The following is a 20,942-nucleotide window of genomic DNA, read 5'->3' on the forward strand; positions in this document are numbered from 1 at the left end:
CAGAACAGGCTCCTGTCAGTGAGTCAGGGAGAGGGGATGTGGGCCAGAGCAGCCGCTATGCTAGCCTCAGGCTCCTGCAGACAGATGCCACGGAAGCTGACTCCTGGATCTGGTGATGCCCTCTCTGTCCCCATTTGTGTCATTTTTACTTCCCTTTATTCACCCGGCTGCTTCTCTCTGTTGACTGATTCTTAGCTCCAAGTTTTCAGAGTGTTTATCTGCCACCTGGTGTATTCAAACTACCTGGTTGAATTTCAGTTGTGTTTCTGAAAAGCCCAAGTCTTTTCAGAATCATGTTACGAACTGAAAATTAGAATTCTTTCATCTAACTTCTCTCCTTCCTGTTAGAGTTCTTGTCTGCTTAAATGTGTAAATATCCTTCACTTTTTGATTTTTAAGATTTGTGTTCAGGAAAATTGGAATTGCATTGAAGGGCAAATTTTACATTTTAGCAATACACACAAGAACAATTTATTGCCACACTGGCTACGGATAACTCTGTTCCCCAATGTCTATAAACAGGGCCTGGTTCATAATTCTAATTAATTAACTTTATTAAGTTGGAGCTGAAAGGAGGTAGCAACTTAAGGAAATAAAAAGCAGTGGACCTCACAGACTAGTTCCATATAACTGCTTTTTAACTGTAGGTAAAAGAGCAGTCACTTACTTATTGCAGGTCATAAAGCAAAATAGATGCTTAGAGAGACTGCATAGCACAGTCTATTTCCAGCTCAGCCACAGAATATGCTAACTACAGAAAGGAAAAGAGCGATTTCTCTCATTTAGTGCAAGTAAAAGTACAAGTTTATTGTCTTTGATGTGGAATTAACAACGGTAATTTGATGCCCCAAATGAAGTACATGTGTAACGTTTGCATAAGAAAACTTTCAATGAAACATTTTTTTTAGATCTTTGTTAAAGTTATTGATTGTCAGATCAAACAAACTGCAATTCCAAGTTTGTTTACAGAAATAAAGACATTTGTTACTTGGGAAGTTTAAAAATGGAAATTCTATCCCAGAGTCATAATTATAGGGGAGAGGAGTGAGGTGGGGGGACACAAGGTGGGGTGTGCTAAGAGTTTCAGCAGCATTGCAATACCCTATATGTCCAGCTTCATACAAAATCTTGTGCATTCTACAGAGTGCATACATTCCTATTATATCATTTTTGGAAATGTGCTCAATGGTCTTAGTTTCCTGGAGATATAAATAATATGAATTCAATGATGGTAAGAAGCTTATCAATCATTTCTCATAGCTCTGTTCTATTCAGTTTTATATTTTTGATACTATGCTAATAGCATGCAGACCCCAATTTGGGAGAATCTGGATCTATATAAACAACACATAGATATGTAGCATGACTTGAGGTTGAAGATTTGAGGTTCGTTAATGTTGAAAATAATAAAATAGAAATTACAGTTGACTTAGAAAGATGGTTATTTTCTTAAGGATACATTGCTGAACATGTGGCCACTTACTGTCTCTAAAACAGTGTATAACCTAACCACCAAATACAGAAAATGTTAATGCCAGGTGACAGAAAATGTTAAAGCCCTGTTAAAATCTTGAATGGATCGCACCCTCAAGTATAATACATAGGAAAAGCATTGCAGTGATATATTTAGTTTTATTTTTCTAATAGAGATCATAATTTAAAATTATATAAAGTAACTTACACAGAAAGCAATTTTTTCAAGTGTTATAGCTCAGAGCATGGCTTTCTATTTGGCTTACTCATTTTATTATATTTTTTGCCGGTTTAATTTATAAAGCTCGTAATCTTGCCAGCAGGGCTTCAACTTCAGAAAGGGATTCATTTTTAGAAACTGAGCCAAGAAGTTCCTTTTCCCTTTTTCTGCTGCTTTCTACACGGCAGGTGTCCTTCTCAGCTGCCTGGACCCTCCCTGTGGACGTGTGAGTGTCGAGGTTGTAATTAAGCTCCTTGGCGACTGGAGTCCTTGTTGAGTTGCAATTGATATTGTAGTGTAGACGCGACCCTTCTGTCAACTGCACTTTCTGATTTTCTACAGGAAGGAAGGAACATCAAATTTATCACTGTGATGAGCAAGGACTGTGCAGATCATCAAATTTTAAAATAATTATTCTCAATAAACAGGTTCTCTTAGATATATTAAACTAAAAATATTCAACAGATTTAAAATAAACATGCAGAGGTTATAAACTGAAATAAAAACAGACAATAGTTTCATTAGCACTTATATTATTTCCTTCTTTTATGCCTGCAGGGCCTATCACTCAGTTATCATCAAAGCTGGGGTCTGTATTTCATCCAGGTCTCTGCTCAAATGCCAACTGAAGGGAGGTCTTCTCTGACCATCCATCAAAATGACACACAGTATCTCCTTATGCCCTCATCTTTCCCTGAATAGAACTCATAACCACTGGACACACCTTTTACTTGTTTACTTGTCCAATGTCTATCTCTTCACTAGAATATGAGCCCCAAGACATAAGGAACATTGTTTTAAACATGCTGCGACTTTGGTGGCTGACATGGCCCTGGAGCAAAGTAGGGGTTCAATAAACATACACCGGGCAAAGAAATGATTTCCACACCCTATGACCCAAGATAAGCATTCGTTTGAATAATATCTAATTTTCTTCTCAAACAAAATGAAAGAGAAAAGTTTCTATTGAAATTTCAAAAGTCAATGATTTCCCCTAAAAGGAACATTGAACTTGACAGGCAAATTATTAAAACTTGCTAGCGAAACAGAATTAGGTTATAATTTAATTGTCAAATATATACACACATATACATACTGACAGGTACACATACACACATATTTTCCTTTGTTGGCAGTAAGTGACAGTGATGCTCACTTATCAAGGCTCTAAGGAGGGAGTTGCAGTAGCTAATGCCTAAATGGCTCTGGCTGATTGACTTTCCCAAAGAATGCCAGATTTCCTTTTAATTAACCAACTCTCACATGGCATAGCCATAGGAATGATCTCTCTCACGGACCTCAAACTATGAAAAAACAGACACCCTCAATATCCATGTAACTTTGAATGGGGCTTGAAATGGCTTGAAGTGACGTGACATTTAAAGTTTTTGGTTATTCGCTGAGAGATATTCCATTATCCCAATAGTAATGACTTTGGAGCACAAGCAGTCACTCATGACAGTGTGTTTTATGTGAGTGCTGAAAGTTCCAACCGAGAACAGCTTGTGCATTAAAAGGTGGCCGCTGAAGATATTTACTGCACTGTCATTTCCTGACCAGGGGCTTTCCAGTGATGGATGAGTATTTTACACACTTTCTTGGACATTCTCAACAAATTTTAGAAGTATGGTCACCTTTTAGCTGTTGGAAGAAAATAAATATACTTTTCCTATCACCTTCTCTATCAGGTGGGTAATTGTTACTCAAAAATCAAAATCTACTAGAGCAGTGATTTTCTCTTAGAGCAGTTTGTGCTCTACAGTTTCTAATATACATATTGCCTTTGCAGTAAAGGGCACAGTGTACATGGCATTCCTGCAGTTCCCAGGACCACACACATTTATTTTCTAGTATCCACCCTTCTATCCTAAAGTGTGTTTGAAAACTGCATTTGTCGCTAAGTGCAAATATTTAGTCAGCTTACTACTCCCTCACCCTGATGTTCCTGTCTTTTCTTGTCATTTGATTTCTTATCAATGACTTTATCATGATGATATCTACAACAAACTAGTTTATTCTGCTACTGGGCAACTCCAATAGAATATCTGGCAGCAGAGAAGAGACTGGGCTAAAATATAGGTCTATTATATACGTACTAGAGGTCCAGTGCACTACATTCATGCACTGGGCGGGGGGGGGGGGCTCAGTCCGGCCTGCACCCTCTGGGATCTAAGCTGGCAGACAGACATCCCCTGAGGGGTCCTTAGCCCTGATGTGAAGGTGGGAGAGGCTCCTATCACTGCCGCTGTGCTCCCCAGCCATAAGCCTGGCTTCTGGCTGAGTGGTGCTCCCGCTGTGGGAGCACATTGATCACCAGGGGACAGCTCCTGCATTTAGCATCTGCCCCCTGGTGGTCAGTACGCATCATAGTGACCGGTTGTTCCACCGTTCAGTCTATTTGTATATTAGCCTTTTATTATATAGGATACATACATACATATACTGTTCTGTACATACATACATATACTGTTCATGGTTAGCATGCATCATGTCCAATTCCACATGAGGCAAAGTGAGAAGAAAATGGGATTTTAAAGTCAATTTGAGCTGAAATCTAAGTTCTACCATGTGGCTTTCACAGGTTACTTAATCTCTTTTGGATTTCAGGTTTCTATTAATCAGCCTCAGAGCACTGATGAGAATTAAAGGGAATACTGTGGGTGACACCTAATTTAAGACACTTGTCTTTCCTTCCTCCTTCGCAAGCTCCCCAAGGGAGGTGTCTACCAAAACTCGAAACTTTTTCAGATGTTCTGACCTCCCTGATTTTCTGGTGACCATGACAGTCGGGGTTGAAACACCATTTTATTAATAGTGTGTATATATATATATATATATTACCAGACTCATTTTGTAGATTGAGAGATAAAAGCAGAAGGAGGTTAAGTCCTCTCTTAGACTTAGTTACCAAGTAAATCAGCAGCAGAAGTGAAATGCTGTCTCTGGAGATATTAAAGCTATCTTAAAAAAACTTGAAAAGCTTTATGCCTAGGAAAAGCGCTAAGTATTTCAAAGCTAAGTTTCATAATAACGATGTTCTATACTTAATACTTCAAAATGGTTTCTCTACGCTTGACCTGAACCAAAAGGCCAAGAAGCGATTTTCAAAATGCTTTCTAACACATTTAATTCTCTCAATAACTTTGAAGAGCAGATAGTACACCTATGTACCAGCAAACTACCATCACACACAGTACTCCTTTCCTCACTTAAATTCATGACTATAAACTTCAAGTACAACCATAATCCCATGACAATCACCCACTCCATGCACGCCTCCCTTCTCCTAGACAACTACTGCACATCTTCTCCCTTTTCAAACATCCAGCATGATCTCCTTCACTCTTATTTAACTCATTCATAGAAGCAGTCAGAAGAGAACCATCCCTCACAAGCTCTACCTGCCCCCCCCACTTACTGTCTCCGCACTGAACACACACATATGCCTTCCCTTCTGTTAGGATCTGCTCTGCCACCTGACAACAGCCTCTCTAGGTAGCACCACATCCTACTCCTGCTTGTCTCTTCAAGGTCATGCCTCTGGCTGCTGTGTCCTCCCTACCACTTCATAAAGGTTTCCTTCTTCATGTGCCTGTTCTCTTCAGTGTACTGTACAAGTATGTTGTGATGACCCTAACCTTTCAAGAAAAAAAAAATTCTTTGGCTCCACATCCTGCTCTACTACCTCAAAAGTCAAACTTGTTGACTGTCTGTACAGCAAAACCTCTTGGAATCGCCCTTACTTGCTGTCTCAGTTCCTCTCTTGAACCCACTCCAATGATGCTTGTGACCTTCTGCTCTTCTGAAGCAGCTCCTGACAAGGACACTAATAGACTGAGAGGTGCTGAAACTGAGGCTGTATATATCCACTTGGATATTTTGGTCTTCCTTTACTTGACCTTTGCCAGATCTAAGGGTAAAATGCCCAGCAGAGCCTGGGTTTCCTTTTCGAGTTTGTTCTTTGAACTTCTGAGGCTAAGACGGGTAACAATGGGCGGGCCAATGCAGGCTGGAGCATTTCTGCCTTTTGAGAAAACTCCACAATAGCTGGGAGCATGCTTTAGGGACAAAATGATAAGAGAAAAACCAAGCTGGTATTTAACTCCTCCGTGGTTTCAGATGGAGAATCTTTCATGAGCAGCAACAGACAGGGTGAGATAAAAAGAGGCTATTCCCGAGACTGCTGAAGAAATAAAAAAGGACGTACACAGGGCTTTGTTAAAAATGGGCTTACAGCTCTGTGAGAAATTTCTCCAGCCCTCACATTTCTCTCTCAGCATCCCACAGCTTCTATCCAGTCCCCAGTCATGGGAGATCCAAAAGGTAGAACAGAGAGGGAGTGGAGTTTTACACTGTAAAGTAGATAAATAAAGTTGGGTTGGAGACTCTTCCATCCACTGCACATAGAGAAAATGTTTACCATTAGAGGAAATCCCAAAATGGAAGCTCACTGTTATACAAAATGTTATAACACTGGTTCAAGGCCAGGTGTCTTCTGCTATTCCTATTATTGTAAAAGACCCCCTTTGGTGGCTTCATCTGGCCTGATCTGGAGATCCAAATCCCATGTACTTACTGCAATTAAAAAATGCACTTAATTTCTAGAAGGCTCAGTTCAAACCTCCAGGAGATGCCCCACCCCTGTACGTTGGGGCGAACTCCATATCGGTGCTCAGCGGAATGAAATAAATTGTAATTCAGGCCAGTGGGCTTATCTTTCTCGTAAAGAATTAGATAATTCCGTACAAAATGCATACCTTGGACACATGAATTCTTTCAATCAAAGACAGGTCTGGGGTATCAAGAATAAGAGAAGCATTTTCTATTTTCCATCAACGCAAATCCTTATCAATACAGTTTTAAAAATGGAAATGAAAAATACTGAGGCAAACTAGAATGACTGTTTAACTCTCCAGAGAGAAAAAGTCTGTGCTATTACTTTACGAATTGAAGCCAAGGCTGCTATCTCCCCCTCTAAGATGTTACAGTTGATGTCAGAAGGGAAGTATTGTCTAGGCCCCGTATCCAGGGCCACTGGTGATAGCACCAGGTCAGTAAGGAAATCCAACCCACATATCTATACCGTAAATACACTACGGTAGAAACAAACAGGTTGAGAATTCATGCTACTTTCCTTTAACATAGGACAACTCACTTATTTCTACCTATTTTGTCCTATGATTCTGACTATAAGAACTGGATCTGGAGTCCAAACACAAAAAACCCACCAAAAAACAAAACTAAAACAATAACAACAACAAAAAAACAGAAACAAAAACTGCACCATCCTGAGCTAACATTTCCATTGTTTTTTGAGTAACACAAAAGACAGAGAAAACCAGAAAAATTGCTGACAGAAAAAGTAAATATAAATATACACTGCATGTCATCAAATGAGGAAATGTCTCGGCCAATAGGCTTGCTTCTTGAGCGGAGAGGCTGGCTAACACCCTGGCTGACAGCCCTCGGGAAACCTCTCAGCTGCAGGAAATATCAGTTATGGTTCAGAAAGAGGCATTATTCCCTCTAAGTCAGTATTGATCCCCCATCACATTGTGGTTCTAATGGGCATGAGCTTCTTAGAAGTGCCTGCTCTCAGATGAAATATAAAATCGAGCTCCTGCCTTTTGTGGTCAACAGTGAACCTGTGGCAGCTTTGACAGGAGAAAGGATGTATAACTCTGGTGTCCTAAACTGACTGCATTTATACAGTCTTCCTGAAGTTTGGTCTCTCCCTGTAATCTTCACCTTTTGCTCTTCACTTTTACTTTGACCTACTAAGTAGCTGTTTGTTTCACCCCAGCAATGACTTTACTTTTGTGAGGGGGGAAAAGTGACCCATAAATACAAATTTTAAAGCACTACTGGGTCTACGTGATAGTGAAGTGTGTGACAAATATATGTTTTTAATCTATGTAATAACGGAAGTTAGTGCCGGCTGCCAGCAGCCCATATCCCTGTGGCTTTTCTTACAGTTGATTTACTGATGCTATAAATAATTGTCTTCCCTTAGCTTCATTTTGCTGTTTAGTTTACCTTTTTTATTGAAAATGTATAAAAATGATAAAAAGAGCAAAGGGGCACTTTGTATATAAAGTCTTTTAGGAGTGCCAAGAAACTCTTATTGAAACCATACGTAAAAACAACAAAACAATACTTCCCCAAGTTGAAAAAATTAAACAAAGCAGAAGATGATAAATAAAAGATATCTCTCTGAATAAAGGAGATACCTGACAATTAATCTAGTACTTTTTTTTTTAAATTTCCAGAAACCCATCATATATGCACTTTCAGTCCGTCTTGTTCTATATCACGGCCCTTATTAATAAACTACAAAGCCAGCACTGCTACTTTCCAATTCCCTGTGCCAGGCCGCCCTCACTGACCACAGGCTAGAAGGAGCTCAGAGGGTGCAGCTATGCGCAAAGGACATCCAGGGTGAGTACAGCCTGTTTCCTGTGAAGAGAACAGCCATGTAAATCCTTCCATTCAACTACGTATCCTGCTGATTTGTAACATGTTATTGTTGTTCAGTGCTCCTTTCTATATTTGCTTTCTTCTCTCTCAAGTTTCTACCCAATTATTAGCAAATTCTAATTTGGCTTTCCTTCATACTTCTGTATTGAAACTGCTCCCTACAAACTTACCAGACACCTCAAAAACCCTAAACTCAAATGGGATTTTTTCATGCTTCATTTTCTTACATTGGCAACACTTTCTGGAAGGTATGTAATAAAATTTTAGTTGGTCTTTTTATGAGTTTCTGGGAGGTTGCCACTAAACCCTTGCAGTTAACAGTGACAGGAGTGCCTTTACTGTTCAGGGTGGGCTCCTAGCTAGTTTACAGCAATAAGTGATTGAGGATGGGGAGGGGCACATCAGGAAGATCGATGGAGATTAGAGGGTTGGAAGGGTGGAGACTGAGCTCAATCATGTTACCTATCAATTAGGCCTAAGGGACAAAGCCTCAATACAAACTCCGGACACTGAGTACGGTGAGTTCTCCTGGTTGGTAATACACATTGTCACCCATTGATGTTCTGGGTGGGGGGAATGCATCCCTGAGGACAACAGAAGCTTCACGTTTGGGACGCTCCCGCCCCAGCCTATGTGTGGTCTCTCTATGGCTGGTTCTGACTCGTGTCCTTTTACTATTGTATAAAATGGCTGTGATAGCACTTCCTGAATTCTAGGAGTCACTGCAGTGGATTATCAAACCTGAGGGGAGAGTAAAACACACCCAGTTGTAACCAGCTAGTCAACATTGGGAACCCCCAAACTTGCAGCTGGTGTTGAAGTAAGGGCAATCTTTTAGAGCACTGCAACATTTGGCCTAACTCTGGGCAGCTGGTATCATAAGTAATTACAGAATGTTACTCATATTACCTTTATATATGGCTACTCTGGCAATCCATATCCTAATGGAAATTAATATTGTTCATTTACCCATATTTATTAAAAGTAGTTCTATAATTTATTTAAGTCACCATATAGGGGTGTGTAGTTCACTTGTCTAGAGAAAAAGTGATAGCATCAAGATCACAAGCCCCACCCTAGTATAGGTGTATATTTTGGAATCTTTTCCTTAATATTAGAAATATATTTATTTTGCAATTTATTTCCCTATGTAGTTTGGACTAGTAAACTTTGCTTTGTTCTCTGGTCACTGATTGTATACTAATCATGGTTAGTTATCAAATAAATATGTGCTGTTTGAATTTCATAGGGAAATATTTGCTGTTATAAATACATAGCTAAAACTAAGGTAATCCCAAAATACAGTCCTTATTAAAATTAGGTCAATATATGAAAGCTAAACTGTCAAAAAAATCAGTTATTACAGAAGGAAAATGCTTTTTTAACATTATTACTTTTTTAGCTACATAAAAATAAATGTAAGAATGCAATGTCCCAAAATTTAGCATTTCATTGTGATTTTATCTTACATAAAGAGAAACAGTTCTATATTCCTAGGTAATTTGGATTTATGTAGCTTTTGTGAGTTGTAAAATAGACAATGGCTAAAGTTCAAAATGCAGTCATGCTTCTCTCTGTTGACATGCTTATCCAGTCATCTAAGTACAGAAAGACCAGGCTACCATTCAGACTCTTACTTTTACTTCATGGTTCTAGACACATTTCAGTTAGTCAGTGAAAATGAGGAGGATCTAACACTAAATGTGACTCTCCGTTCCAAAATGAGATTGGCCTTTATTTCTTGCCATTCTCCTATTCAAATTGGAATCGAGGTGCACAGAGTTGCCACAGTTAGAAGCTAACAGACTTGCCTTTTCTGATTGATCTATTCATAGCCCAGCAACATTATTTTTGTACTGGATTGATGGTTCCAAGTTTCATTATGAAATCTGAAACTACTTCTAAGATTTTGGTTTCATGTATTTCTAGAAAATGAGTAAAAAAGAAAAAAGAAGAAGAAAAAAAGATCTGGCTTGAGTCATAGCCATTACCCTAAAGACAGCAGCTCAGAATAATATCCTACTGCCTCCTACTGTCAGTTTGAGGAAAGTGAGTGCCTCAAAGGACCTTACTCAACCTTATTCTATATACAGATTTCTTCCTCAGAAATACAATTTTGCATACTATGTCCTGGAATTGTAACCTAGAAAGATATGTTGATGTTTTTTCAGTTTCCTTGAAGTATTTCCCTGCTTAGACTACTAGATCTATGACAAAATCTAGCAAACACCTTGGGTATGTATCTTACTCACTCAAGAAAAAAAAGAAAAAAAAAAAAAGAATGGTTTTAAATGTACAAAATAACATTTGTTCTTTTAAAATTCCTTTGCACATTATTTTGTTCTTAATATTTTAAATTTTCTCTCCCCCATTTCCCTACAAAGTCTTACCACAGAATATCTGTGAGGATAAAGCAAGAAAAAAAAATCTATATGATTTTTAAATATTTTAAGCAGCTTTCTCTTAAATAAAAATATTAAGTGTGAGTTAGAATAATATTGTAGCAATTTATTAAGCCATATACATGTTTAAAAGCTTTAAGTTATATATCTAAAATATGGAAGAAATATATGAGAACTTAAGGTAAATATAGCAATGGGCAAAAGTAGGTTTATAGTTGTTTACATGGAAAAATACAGATTAATAAATAGTGCAATACTGACAACACAGATCTAACAAGAATAAACTCTGTTTCGAATACTCAAAACTGTAAACCTACTTCGCCCACCCACATATACGTAAACCACTCATTTCTAGAACTAGTGTACTGTATTTGGATCAATGATTTGGGTGTTCATTGTAGAGCCCTTTGTACTCAAACTGTAATATGACTTTTGATGGTTTTGACTGAGTCAAAGAATATTGATCCACATTTTTAAGGTGAGATTTTTGATTGGCAAACTAAGTCAGGCAAAAGAGACCCCTCTTAGAAGCTGCTGGCATCCTTTTAATGAGGAATAGGTCAATGTTACTTCTGCTACTTTATTGCAAATAAAACACTAAGTTTGGTTCCAGGCTGCACTGAGATCTTTGAAAAATTGGCTTCAGTAAACAATTCACTCTTAATGCAGCACAGACTGTGCTTGTGCTTCCTGAGACTCTTTGGATGCATAGTCGGATCGGAACACACAGTTCCCTCTTCCCATTTACAGCTATAGATTCCTGCCTCGGGCTTCTCTATCTCGCCAGCGGGGACTGTTTCCTCAAAGACCCACTTCTACTCATCTTCCCAGGGCTTTGGAGTACCTCCTGTCTCTATGGTAACACGAAACGCAAAGCACTAGAAATATACCAGACAACAGGCAGAAAAGAAAGAAATTAGGTGCTGACTGCAGGAAAATGGACAGAGGACAAGATGGTGCAAATATCAGTTGTCCATTCCCTGTAGAGTTAGAGTGTTAGCTCAAAAGAAGCCTTCACACGCATGGAACTTTATAATCCACATGGTACTTGAAATAAATAAAAAAAATTACTGGGATCCACGTTAATTGCAAATGTCCAGCAATTTATGGTTCATTAGGTTACTGAGATGAAAGTTCTCAGCTAATTGAGATACAAAATTAAGAAAAAAATTAATCAAATATTCCAGTATGGTCTTTGCTAAAGACAAAGGAAACTATTACTATCACATGACAGAACATTCTTCTTCTTTTTTTTAAATACTCAATCTTAAGATAAATGTTCTTCTTAGTCTTCTGAAATTTAGAAATTATATAAAATATAGTGTCTAAATCTATTTGTATCTAAGTCTATGTAGTGTCTAAACTCTATCCACTAGAGGTCAGACAGTTACACCTGTCATCAACATTAAATTTAAGTGGACACTATACTAAAGTATAGTGTCCACTTAAATTTAACTTCTGGTCACTTAAAAATATGAAACATACACATTCTTTTTAGTTATTACAGTATAATAATAATATGTTTGCTAATTAATTATTCAATTTCTAAAGCTTAGATTTTGCAAAGCTACAACTTTTCTACATATATTGGCTCTCATTTAATTGGAAGAGGAAAATACTCATTGCAATGAATGGGCTCTAGAAACCTTCACAATTAATGGAATCCCATGACAGGCGAGGCCTCTTCTGGAGCAGAACACAGTGGTTCCTACGTCCAGGTAAACCCTCGTCTGCACGGGCCTTCCAATAGGAACCATTCTATCTCTCAGTGGAATTCCTTATGTCTACTTTCTCTTGGATTACACAACTCTTGTCATCTTACATGTTTATAGCTCTGCTTATCACAGTAAAAAACAATTATAATGAACATTGATGTGTGCGAGAGAAAAATCAACTGGTTGCCTTATCTGTCCAATGAGGTTTACTATGTGACAAACCAAAAAGTAATTTGTTAAAAATTTTTTTCAACTATACACAATCTGCAAAGATGGAGTCCAGATTTAGTTCTGACAAAAATAGTATTATTTACCATCCTAGTATTACAATGAATAAATTTACAATTAATAACATTAGTATTTTTCCCCATTTCATAGTTTGTTTTACAAAAGACTAGTAGTAAAAATAATACTGTGTTTGAGCACTCATTAAGTGCCTTTTACATGAATGGTCATACAGCCAAAAGGAGTATGACTTTTATATTTCACTAATGAGGAAAGGAGGAGGCTTTGAGGAGTTAAGAAACTTGCCACCACGCGAGGAGGCAAATTATGGTGAAGTTTGAATTAAAGTCCAACTTTCTTAATTCAGTTCTGGGATCCAAACTATACAAGGTATCTGACTTAACAAAATACAGTAAACAATAGATGCTGACAAAGCAGCAGACAGTATTCCCATGTTAGCACAAGGAACCAAAGGGAACTAGGAGACAGTTTATTTTTATGATATTGTTTCTGAAAAATACCTTAAAAATCAATTGAGATCTCTAGTTAAACAGAACTAGGGATATATTTTGCAGGATTTTGATTATTTTGTATAAAGTACTGCCTATGCTTAAAAAAATGCAAAAAAAAGTAGTTTATGATGGTCCCCCCCTTATACATGGGAAAGGTTCCAAGATTCCTTAACCCACAGATAGTCCCAAAGCTTGAATATACTATGGTTTCCCCTACATACATGCTTATGATAAAGTTCAATCGATAAATTAGGCACAGTACAAGATTAGCAACAACTATAGAAAAGTAGAACAATTACAATAATATACAATAAATTGTAGTAATATACTATAAGTTATGGATAGCTCTGGGGCCATTATTAAGTAAAATAAGGGTTACCTGAACACAAGCACTGCGAGACCAAGAGAGATGGTCTAATAACTGAGATGGCTTCTAAGTGACTAATGGGCTGGTAGCATATACAGTGTGGACACGCCGGACAAAGGAATGACTCATGGCAGAGCAGAATGGTGCAAGATTTCATCACACTGTTAAAACGGCATGTAATTTAAAACTTAAAAATTATTTTTGGAATTTCCTATTTAATATTTTTCAGTTGACCGTAGGTAACTGAGACCATGGATAACTGAAACTATGGAAAGCAAAACTGGACAAGGGGCAACCAGTGTATTTTGACATTACATAAAAACTTTTACATTTCAGTTAATACTATACAACTTATACCAAGTAGAAAGTCTACAGTTATAAAATGTTCTGAGTTTCTGTAAATAAAATGAGTTGACTACAAGTGTCTCTATCACGTATAAATTTTTAATTTTTTAAAAAAAATATATTTTATTCATTTTGTACAGAGAGGAAGGGAGAGAGATAGAGAGTTAGAATCATCGATGAGAAGAGTCATCGATCAGCTGCCTCTTGCACACCCCCTACTGGGGATATGCCCACAACCAAGGTACATGCCCTTGACCGGAATCGAACCCGGGACCTTCCAGTCCCCAAGCCAACGCTCTATCCATTGAGCCAAACCGGTTTCGGCTAAATTTTTAATTTTTTAAAAAATGTTTGATTTAGAGAGAGATAGAAACTTCATTGTGTCAGACAGAAACATTGACTGGTTGCCTTCCATATGTTCCCTGACCTGGGATCCAACCCTCAACCTAGGTATGTACCCTGACCTAGAAATAAACCTTTTGGTTTACAGAATGACACCCCAACCAACTGAGCCACTGGGCTAGATACTAAAAATTTTGAATACAGTTCTCTCAGTAGTTTCCTCATGCCTGGAATACTAGTATTTTTTCTTTTTTTTTAACGAAATGGAGCAATTCCTAAGACTAAGACATATGTTTCAACTTTTTTAGTTTTACTTATGCAGTGTATAATACTACCTCCTTTCTATTCCTCTGTAGTAATCATTGTCTACTATAATCTACGATCCCTCAGTTTCATCAAATGCTACCAAGTTCTCAAGATTGTGATGACACTTGCCCTTGAACTGCCACGGTACTTCTTTCATATGTTGTGTATCCTGGTCCACTTAGTGTAATAGTATTTTTGTCTCTGCTACATGCTAGAGTTGAGTGATAAGACCATGAACTCCTTCAAGTAGGATCTATATTCTCCGCTGTTTTGGAGGTAAAATCAGTACTTTACATGTAGATATCATTTCTAATAAAGACAGAATATGCTAATTGACCCTCATGCCATTGCAAAGATAGCGGTGCCCACAGCCAATACAAAGGGAAAATGCTAGTTGACTGCCACACCCTCAAAGATGGCAGTGCCCACAGCCACAAGATGGTGGCGCCCAGTTCCCTTAGCACCCCCAGCCACCCAGGGATGACTCAAGGTGCAGGCAAGCCTCAGATGGTGGATGCCCAGACCCCAGGGCCGACCAATGCTCAGGTAACCAGGGCGGGCTGAGGCTTGCACTGCCAGCAGTGGCAGCAGCGGAGGTGTGATGGGAGTGTCAGCTCCTGCCCCTGAGGGCTCCTGGACTGTGAGAGAGGCAGGCTGGGCTGAGGGACTCCCACCTCCAGTGCATGAATTTTCATGCCCTGGGCCTCTAGTGTTATCATAAGAGTCTACAATCAAGAGGGCAAGGACTATACTTAACCATTTCGGGGCATACAGCAGATACAAGATGGAAAACATGCTTTCATTCATTTAGTATGAAATGCTGAGTATGTATAGTGACCATGCTGTAGTAAGGGTCAGGGATTGCAGAGAACGAGCAGATAGGATTCCTGCCTTCAGGAGGCTTATAGTCTAATCACATCACAATACCAACATCTACAGAGATATTTGCTTATTATCTTCTCTACATAACAAGGAGAAATGGCAAGACCGCTCAAAGTGTTTTGAGTAGTCAATTATGCCTATCATTTTAAAATAGATGATTGGATCTGGTATCTATTATGGCTTTTAGCAAAATTAGGATCCATGACTTTTTTTTTTTTTAATATATTTTATTGATTTTTCACAGAGAGGAGGAGAGAGGGACAAAGAGCCAGAAATGTCAATGAGAGAGAAACATCGACCAGCTGCCTCTTGCACACCCCCTACCGGGGATGTGCCCGCAACCAATGCACATGCCCTTGACCGGAATCGAACCTGGGACCCCTCAGTCTGCAGATCGATGCTCTACCACTGAGCCAAACTGGTTTCGGCCGGATCCATGACTCTTAAATAATAAACAGAATATTTAAGTCCTGTGGGTGTGTTGGATTTAAAAAATGTTTAAGACTGGAGAGGGTGCCATCTGTAACAGTAGAGCAGGGAACACAAGCAATATTGACTGTGAAAGGCCTATCTAGGATGTCTTCTAAGGAGAACTAATGCACTAGGCTATAGGGGGACTGACTGAAAGGTGGCAGATGGAGAGAACTAATAAATGTAGGTATGAAACTGGTCACAGGAATAGTTCATAAAGGCTGAATTAGGCAGGATTTGAAGAATAACACAGGAGGAAGCAAATGGATTTGTAATCAGAAGCCCTGGATTTGAGATGCTTTTGCTCCAGATATTGTTGAGAAGAGTGGCTGCCTCCACTGTTCTTTTACCGTGGTTAGTGCCCTATTATTCTTGTTGTCAGTGTTCTATTACAGGGAGAACAATGGTCTGAATTCATCATTCTATCTGGGCCTCTTTTAAGAGAATGGTGTTCCAGTTTCCACGATCATTCTAAAACCGGGTCAAAGTGCTTTGGCATAAGAAGTCAATTCCAGGAAACCATCCTTAAACCTCACCCTTATACTCCTGCCATGCAATCTCATATAACACCCTGTTCTTTCCCTTCATTGCACTTTCCATAAGCATAATATGCTTGGGGGATGGGGGCTGAGTCCCTCAGCCCAACTTGTACCCTCTCCAATCTGGGAGCCCTCAGAGAGAGCACTCTCCAATCCAGGAGCTTCTGTCTGTCTTTGCAATCATATGAGTGAATTGTCTGAGACCGTGACCCAGTTTGGTTTGGTGCTCACAGAATAACAGAGGTTTTCTTTTTTTTCTTCTTTTTTTTTCTTTCTTTGCTCCCTTGGTGGAGATTTCTAGAAGTTGCAGGATATCTTCCCTTTAATTTTTCCTCGACACTATGACTTCACTTATGTCTCTCACCTTTGCTGTCCCTCCATCCCCACCCACAACGTTAACCTGCTCCAGGCTCACTTTGCTCTAGTGTCTAGGAGATCCCGGAATGCATCTGCCACCAGAACTATAATTCTCATCATTCCTGGTGCTCCCCGAGCTCTGGGCTTCCACTTCTGGTCCAGGGGCTGCCACCAAAACTACGATCCCTAGAATTCCTGGTGCTTCCTGCATTCTTGGTTCCCCTAGTCTAGGGGCTCCACAATGAAAAGGACTGCGAACTCTAGCTGTCCCCAGGCCGGGCTGACAAGACCAGGCACTCCAGTGGCATCCCTGGGATCCCAGCTGCTTGGCGCCAGCACACACACATGCGTGCTGGTCACAGGCTTGAAGCAGGTGGGGTCCTGGGGATGCCTACCCTGCTACTGGCTGCTTGGTGCCTGCGTTTGTAGGCCCCGAGTGACTTGCTGCAGGCCGCCCTGCCCCATCCCGGCTGCTTGGTGCCCATGCATGTGTGCCCTGAGCAGCCAGGACGTGGAAATGCCCACTGCATCACTACTATGACCCAGTGGGTGTCCTGCCCAGCCTCTTTGTTGGGCTAATTTGCATACTTGCTCCTGATTGGCTGTGGGCGTTGTGGCGATATGGTCACTTTACATATCAGTTTATTATATTATTAGTGTAGATACCTGCCTCCTCTACTACATTATATAAAGAAATCTTTCACTGGCTTTTTTCAGATGGTGATTATGATGATAATGCCAGGCATGAAGAGGAGCTTTAAAAACATTTCCCTGATTAGTTCTTACATACTCTTTGACGCTGTTGATAACATCCCCACTCTACAGGGAAACTATCAAGGCCGGCTACTCCGTCAACCATAGCAATGCCCTCAGTTTTGCTGCTGTGGCTCCTGGAGGGCCTATGATGATCTCCTCAGGCAAATTAAAGGCCCTTTTGGGGGAGGCCAGTTTTAGCTTCACTCCCCTCACTGCTGTCTCTACAGATTTAGTTTTAACTGAGCTTACTAAAACAGAACCACCTTTCTGTTTATCAAGCTGTATGCTCATTGATTTGTTTGTTCTTTGGATTTACATGAAAGGGAATCAAAAGCAATTTTCTCTGACTCATCTGGTTAGTTGCAAACTCTACATTGTGACTACTTAGATCAGAGGGTGCTCTATCATGGGCTAGCTTGCATCTGAAAGAAAAAATTGTATGGGTGTCTTTTTAGCTCTATTATTCACATATTATGTCCTGGAATGATTCTCTCTTAATCTCTATAGACCAGCACTTTTCTTTGTTTACTGGGGATGATTAAATAAGCCAAAACCACAAAGGATTTTATGACAAAAACAATGTATAGGACAGCTCTTTGATGAATGAAGATCCCCATACAAAGGTAAGGCACATGTCTCTCCTTACAAGTCTCAAAAGTGGCTGTGTTTGGGCTTCTTTTCCAATGGTCACAGCAATCAGATCAGTAACAGACACTCCTAAAATCATAGAGCTCTGACTGAAAACAGAGCCATACATGTTTTTGGAATAATTGTTCTAGATACCTTCTAATATTAAAAAATAAAAGAAAAAACTTCATTTCTATTACTTTCAATGTAATATATTCCATTAGCCAACTAACTTATGCTTACATGTAGTTATTAAATTCACAAAGTGATAAATCTAGTGATGTGCATTTATTTGTTAATTTGCTGGGGATAAGGTGGGTGGGTGGCTATCCAAATTCTGAATATATCTGATGAGAATGGCAGCTGTAATGTTTTTGAATTATAGGTCTTTGCCATTTAAAATAAACTGACAGCTTCCTCTTACAGTATGATAACAGCAACACATTTAAAATCAAACTTGAGGATTTCAGGGCATCTAGACTTATTAAGAAAAAAATTGTGAAAAGCTGTTTTTTTAAGGGTTCGGGGATGGGAAGGAGATTCTTTATTCTGAGAGCCAGAGAAACATTTTACATTTTCCTAAAATGTTGGTGCTTTTCTAAGTGACTTCCTTCCACTCTCACTTTCCAATATCTTAAAAGACACATCTGTGACTTTTTTGAGTAGTAACTAACACATTATGTTCATGAATACCCTGGGAATAAAAAAACAGATGAGGAGGAACCATTGAAATTTCCGGTATAAGGAAATAGAAGCCTCTGTGCCTGTATTCTTGCCTTTCCCATGTCTTTCTCTCCCTCTGTGGCTGTCAACACACATCTCAGAGCAGGTGTGTGGACCCACTTCCTCCTCCTATGAGGTGGCCACTGCTTATCTCCATCCACCTACCAGGAAACTGAGCTCAGAGATTGACGGGATTACCCCGTGACAGCTAAAAAAAGGCAGATGCAGAAGGGAAACCCGGAAGTCCCCCTGTCCTGTGGCACATGCCACTGTCTCTGGGTCATGCATCAGTTGCTTTGCTGTGGAGAGTGTTCTCGGTGATAGAGAGGTTGGCTAAAGGAAGAGATGATGAACGGAGATGGAAAAGTGGTATTGCTGGTGGTCATATAGGAAAAACATCATATTAGGACTGCAGAAGATCTAAGCAGCTATACACTTAAAGTTTGTAATAACAAAATTTACATAACAAAAAACAAAAAAAAATGTTTATCATAACAACATATTGTTTTTACATGAAATCTAGGGACTGATACATTAATATTGAAACTAGAGGCCGGGTGCACAAAATTCGTGCACAGAGTGGGGGGGGGGGGTATGTCCCTCAGTCCAGCCTGCATCCTCTCCAATCTGGGACCTCACTCACAATCCAGGACTGCTGGCTCCCAACTGCTCACCTGCCTGCCTTCCTGATTGCCCCTAACCACTTCTGCCTGCCAGCCTGATCACTCCCTAACCACTACGCTGCCAGCCTGATTGATGACTAAATGCTACCCTGCCAACCTGTTTGCCCCTAACTGCCCTCCCCTGTAGTCCTGATCCCCCCCAACTGCTCTCCTCTGCAGGCCTGGATCCCACCCAACTGCCCTTCCCTGAATGCCCAGTAACCCCCAACTTCCCTCCTCTGCCAGACTGGTCACCCCTAACTGCTCTCCCCTGCTTGCCTGATGGCCCACAACTGTCCTCCCTTGCAGGCCTGGTCCCTCCCAACTGCCCTCCCCTTCTGGCCATCTTGTGTTCACATGGGGGCAGGATCTTTGACCTCATGGGGCAGTCATATTGTGTGTTGGAGTGATGGTCAATTTGCATATTACTCTTTTATTAGATAGGATTTTCATATTTCTCCTTTATTTGGTTTTTATCTGAGATAAAAGTCTACATTGAAATTTAAGTTGTTAAGATCTACATTAATGGCTTGGCTCAGTGGTTGACCGTCAACCTATGAACCAGGAGATCATGGTTTGATTCCCGGTCAGGGCACATGCCCAGGTTGCAGGCTCCATCCCTGTGTGTAGGAGGCACCAGATCAATGATTATATCTCATCACTGATGTTTCTCTCTCTCTCTTTCTCTTTCCCTTTCCCTTCATAAAGGAAGGCCTTTATGAAATCAATAAAAATATATTAGATTAAAAAAAAAAAAAAAAAAAAAAAGAGCTGCAAATCTTCCAACTGAATGTGCCACTGCCTGTGGCTGTCCATCAGTCACTTAGGCTCAGTTTGGTCAGCCACAAAATGAACCCTTTTCTGAGGTCATTTTCTATTAGAAAGTTCTTTGATTCTATGAAGAAAATATAAAACTAAAAATGATCTGGTAAATATTTGCTAGCAGAATCTCACAGAGGAGAACAAAGCAGATAAGCCACAGAAATTGTGAAGCTTGGCCATTCATCCTTTCTTCTGAAACCCCGGGAGCAGGCAGAAACCCTATTTCAGATACTGTGATTCAGAGCAGCTCTAAGCGGTGAATGTGCCCTCACTACTGGCTGATTTAGTGCGGTAGAGATAGCACATATACTTTTTAACCTTATACTGCAAGAATAATGTCACAAAGGATATCTTTTCACATCAATGTTCCACTAGAAAAAGAAACAAAAATTTGACTCACAGGTGGTTACCAGGGAGGACTCATAGGTTCTGAAAGGATAAAAAGGAAAATGATGAAGCACTTGTGGCCCTTGGGTCTTTTCCCACGGAGATGATGTAAAAAATGTTTGCACTGACAAAACAGGATATTCGTTATCAACATACAGTACATCCCCACTTAACATAATCCATTGCTTATTGGAACCTGTGACTTCAAGAGAAACGACATATGCCCTGGCCAGCTTGGTTCAGTGGATAGAGCGTTGGCCTTCAGACTCAAGGCTCCTGGATTCAATTCCGGTCAAGGGCATGTGCCTTGGTTGCAAGCACATACCCAGTGG

At 39.8% G+C, this 20,942-nt stretch overlaps 1 protein-coding gene across 3 annotated transcripts in view; it reads right to left on the bottom strand.

The window, feature by feature from the left end:
• Positions 1-800: 800 nt before the first annotated feature.
• DIAPH3 (diaphanous related formin 3) overlaps positions 801-20,942 on the bottom strand; it is a 473,874-nt gene continuing 453,732 nt past the window's right edge. For all 3 annotated transcript variants that reach the window (XM_045588685.1, XM_045588684.1, XM_045588687.1), the window contains one exon: positions 801-2,029. In XM_045588685.1, the coding sequence (XP_045444641.1) occupies positions 1,770-2,029 (260 nt within the window). In that variant the 3' untranslated portion in view covers positions 801-1,769. The remainder of the gene's footprint in view (positions 2,030-20,942) is intronic.

The sequence above is a fragment of the Pipistrellus kuhlii genome, unplaced genomic scaffold (genome assembly GCF_014108245.1).
Source record: "Pipistrellus kuhlii isolate mPipKuh1 unplaced genomic scaffold, mPipKuh1.p scaffold_m20_p_3, whole genome shotgun sequence".
NCBI classification, from domain to species: Eukaryota; Metazoa; Chordata; class Mammalia; order Chiroptera; family Vespertilionidae; genus Pipistrellus; species Pipistrellus kuhlii.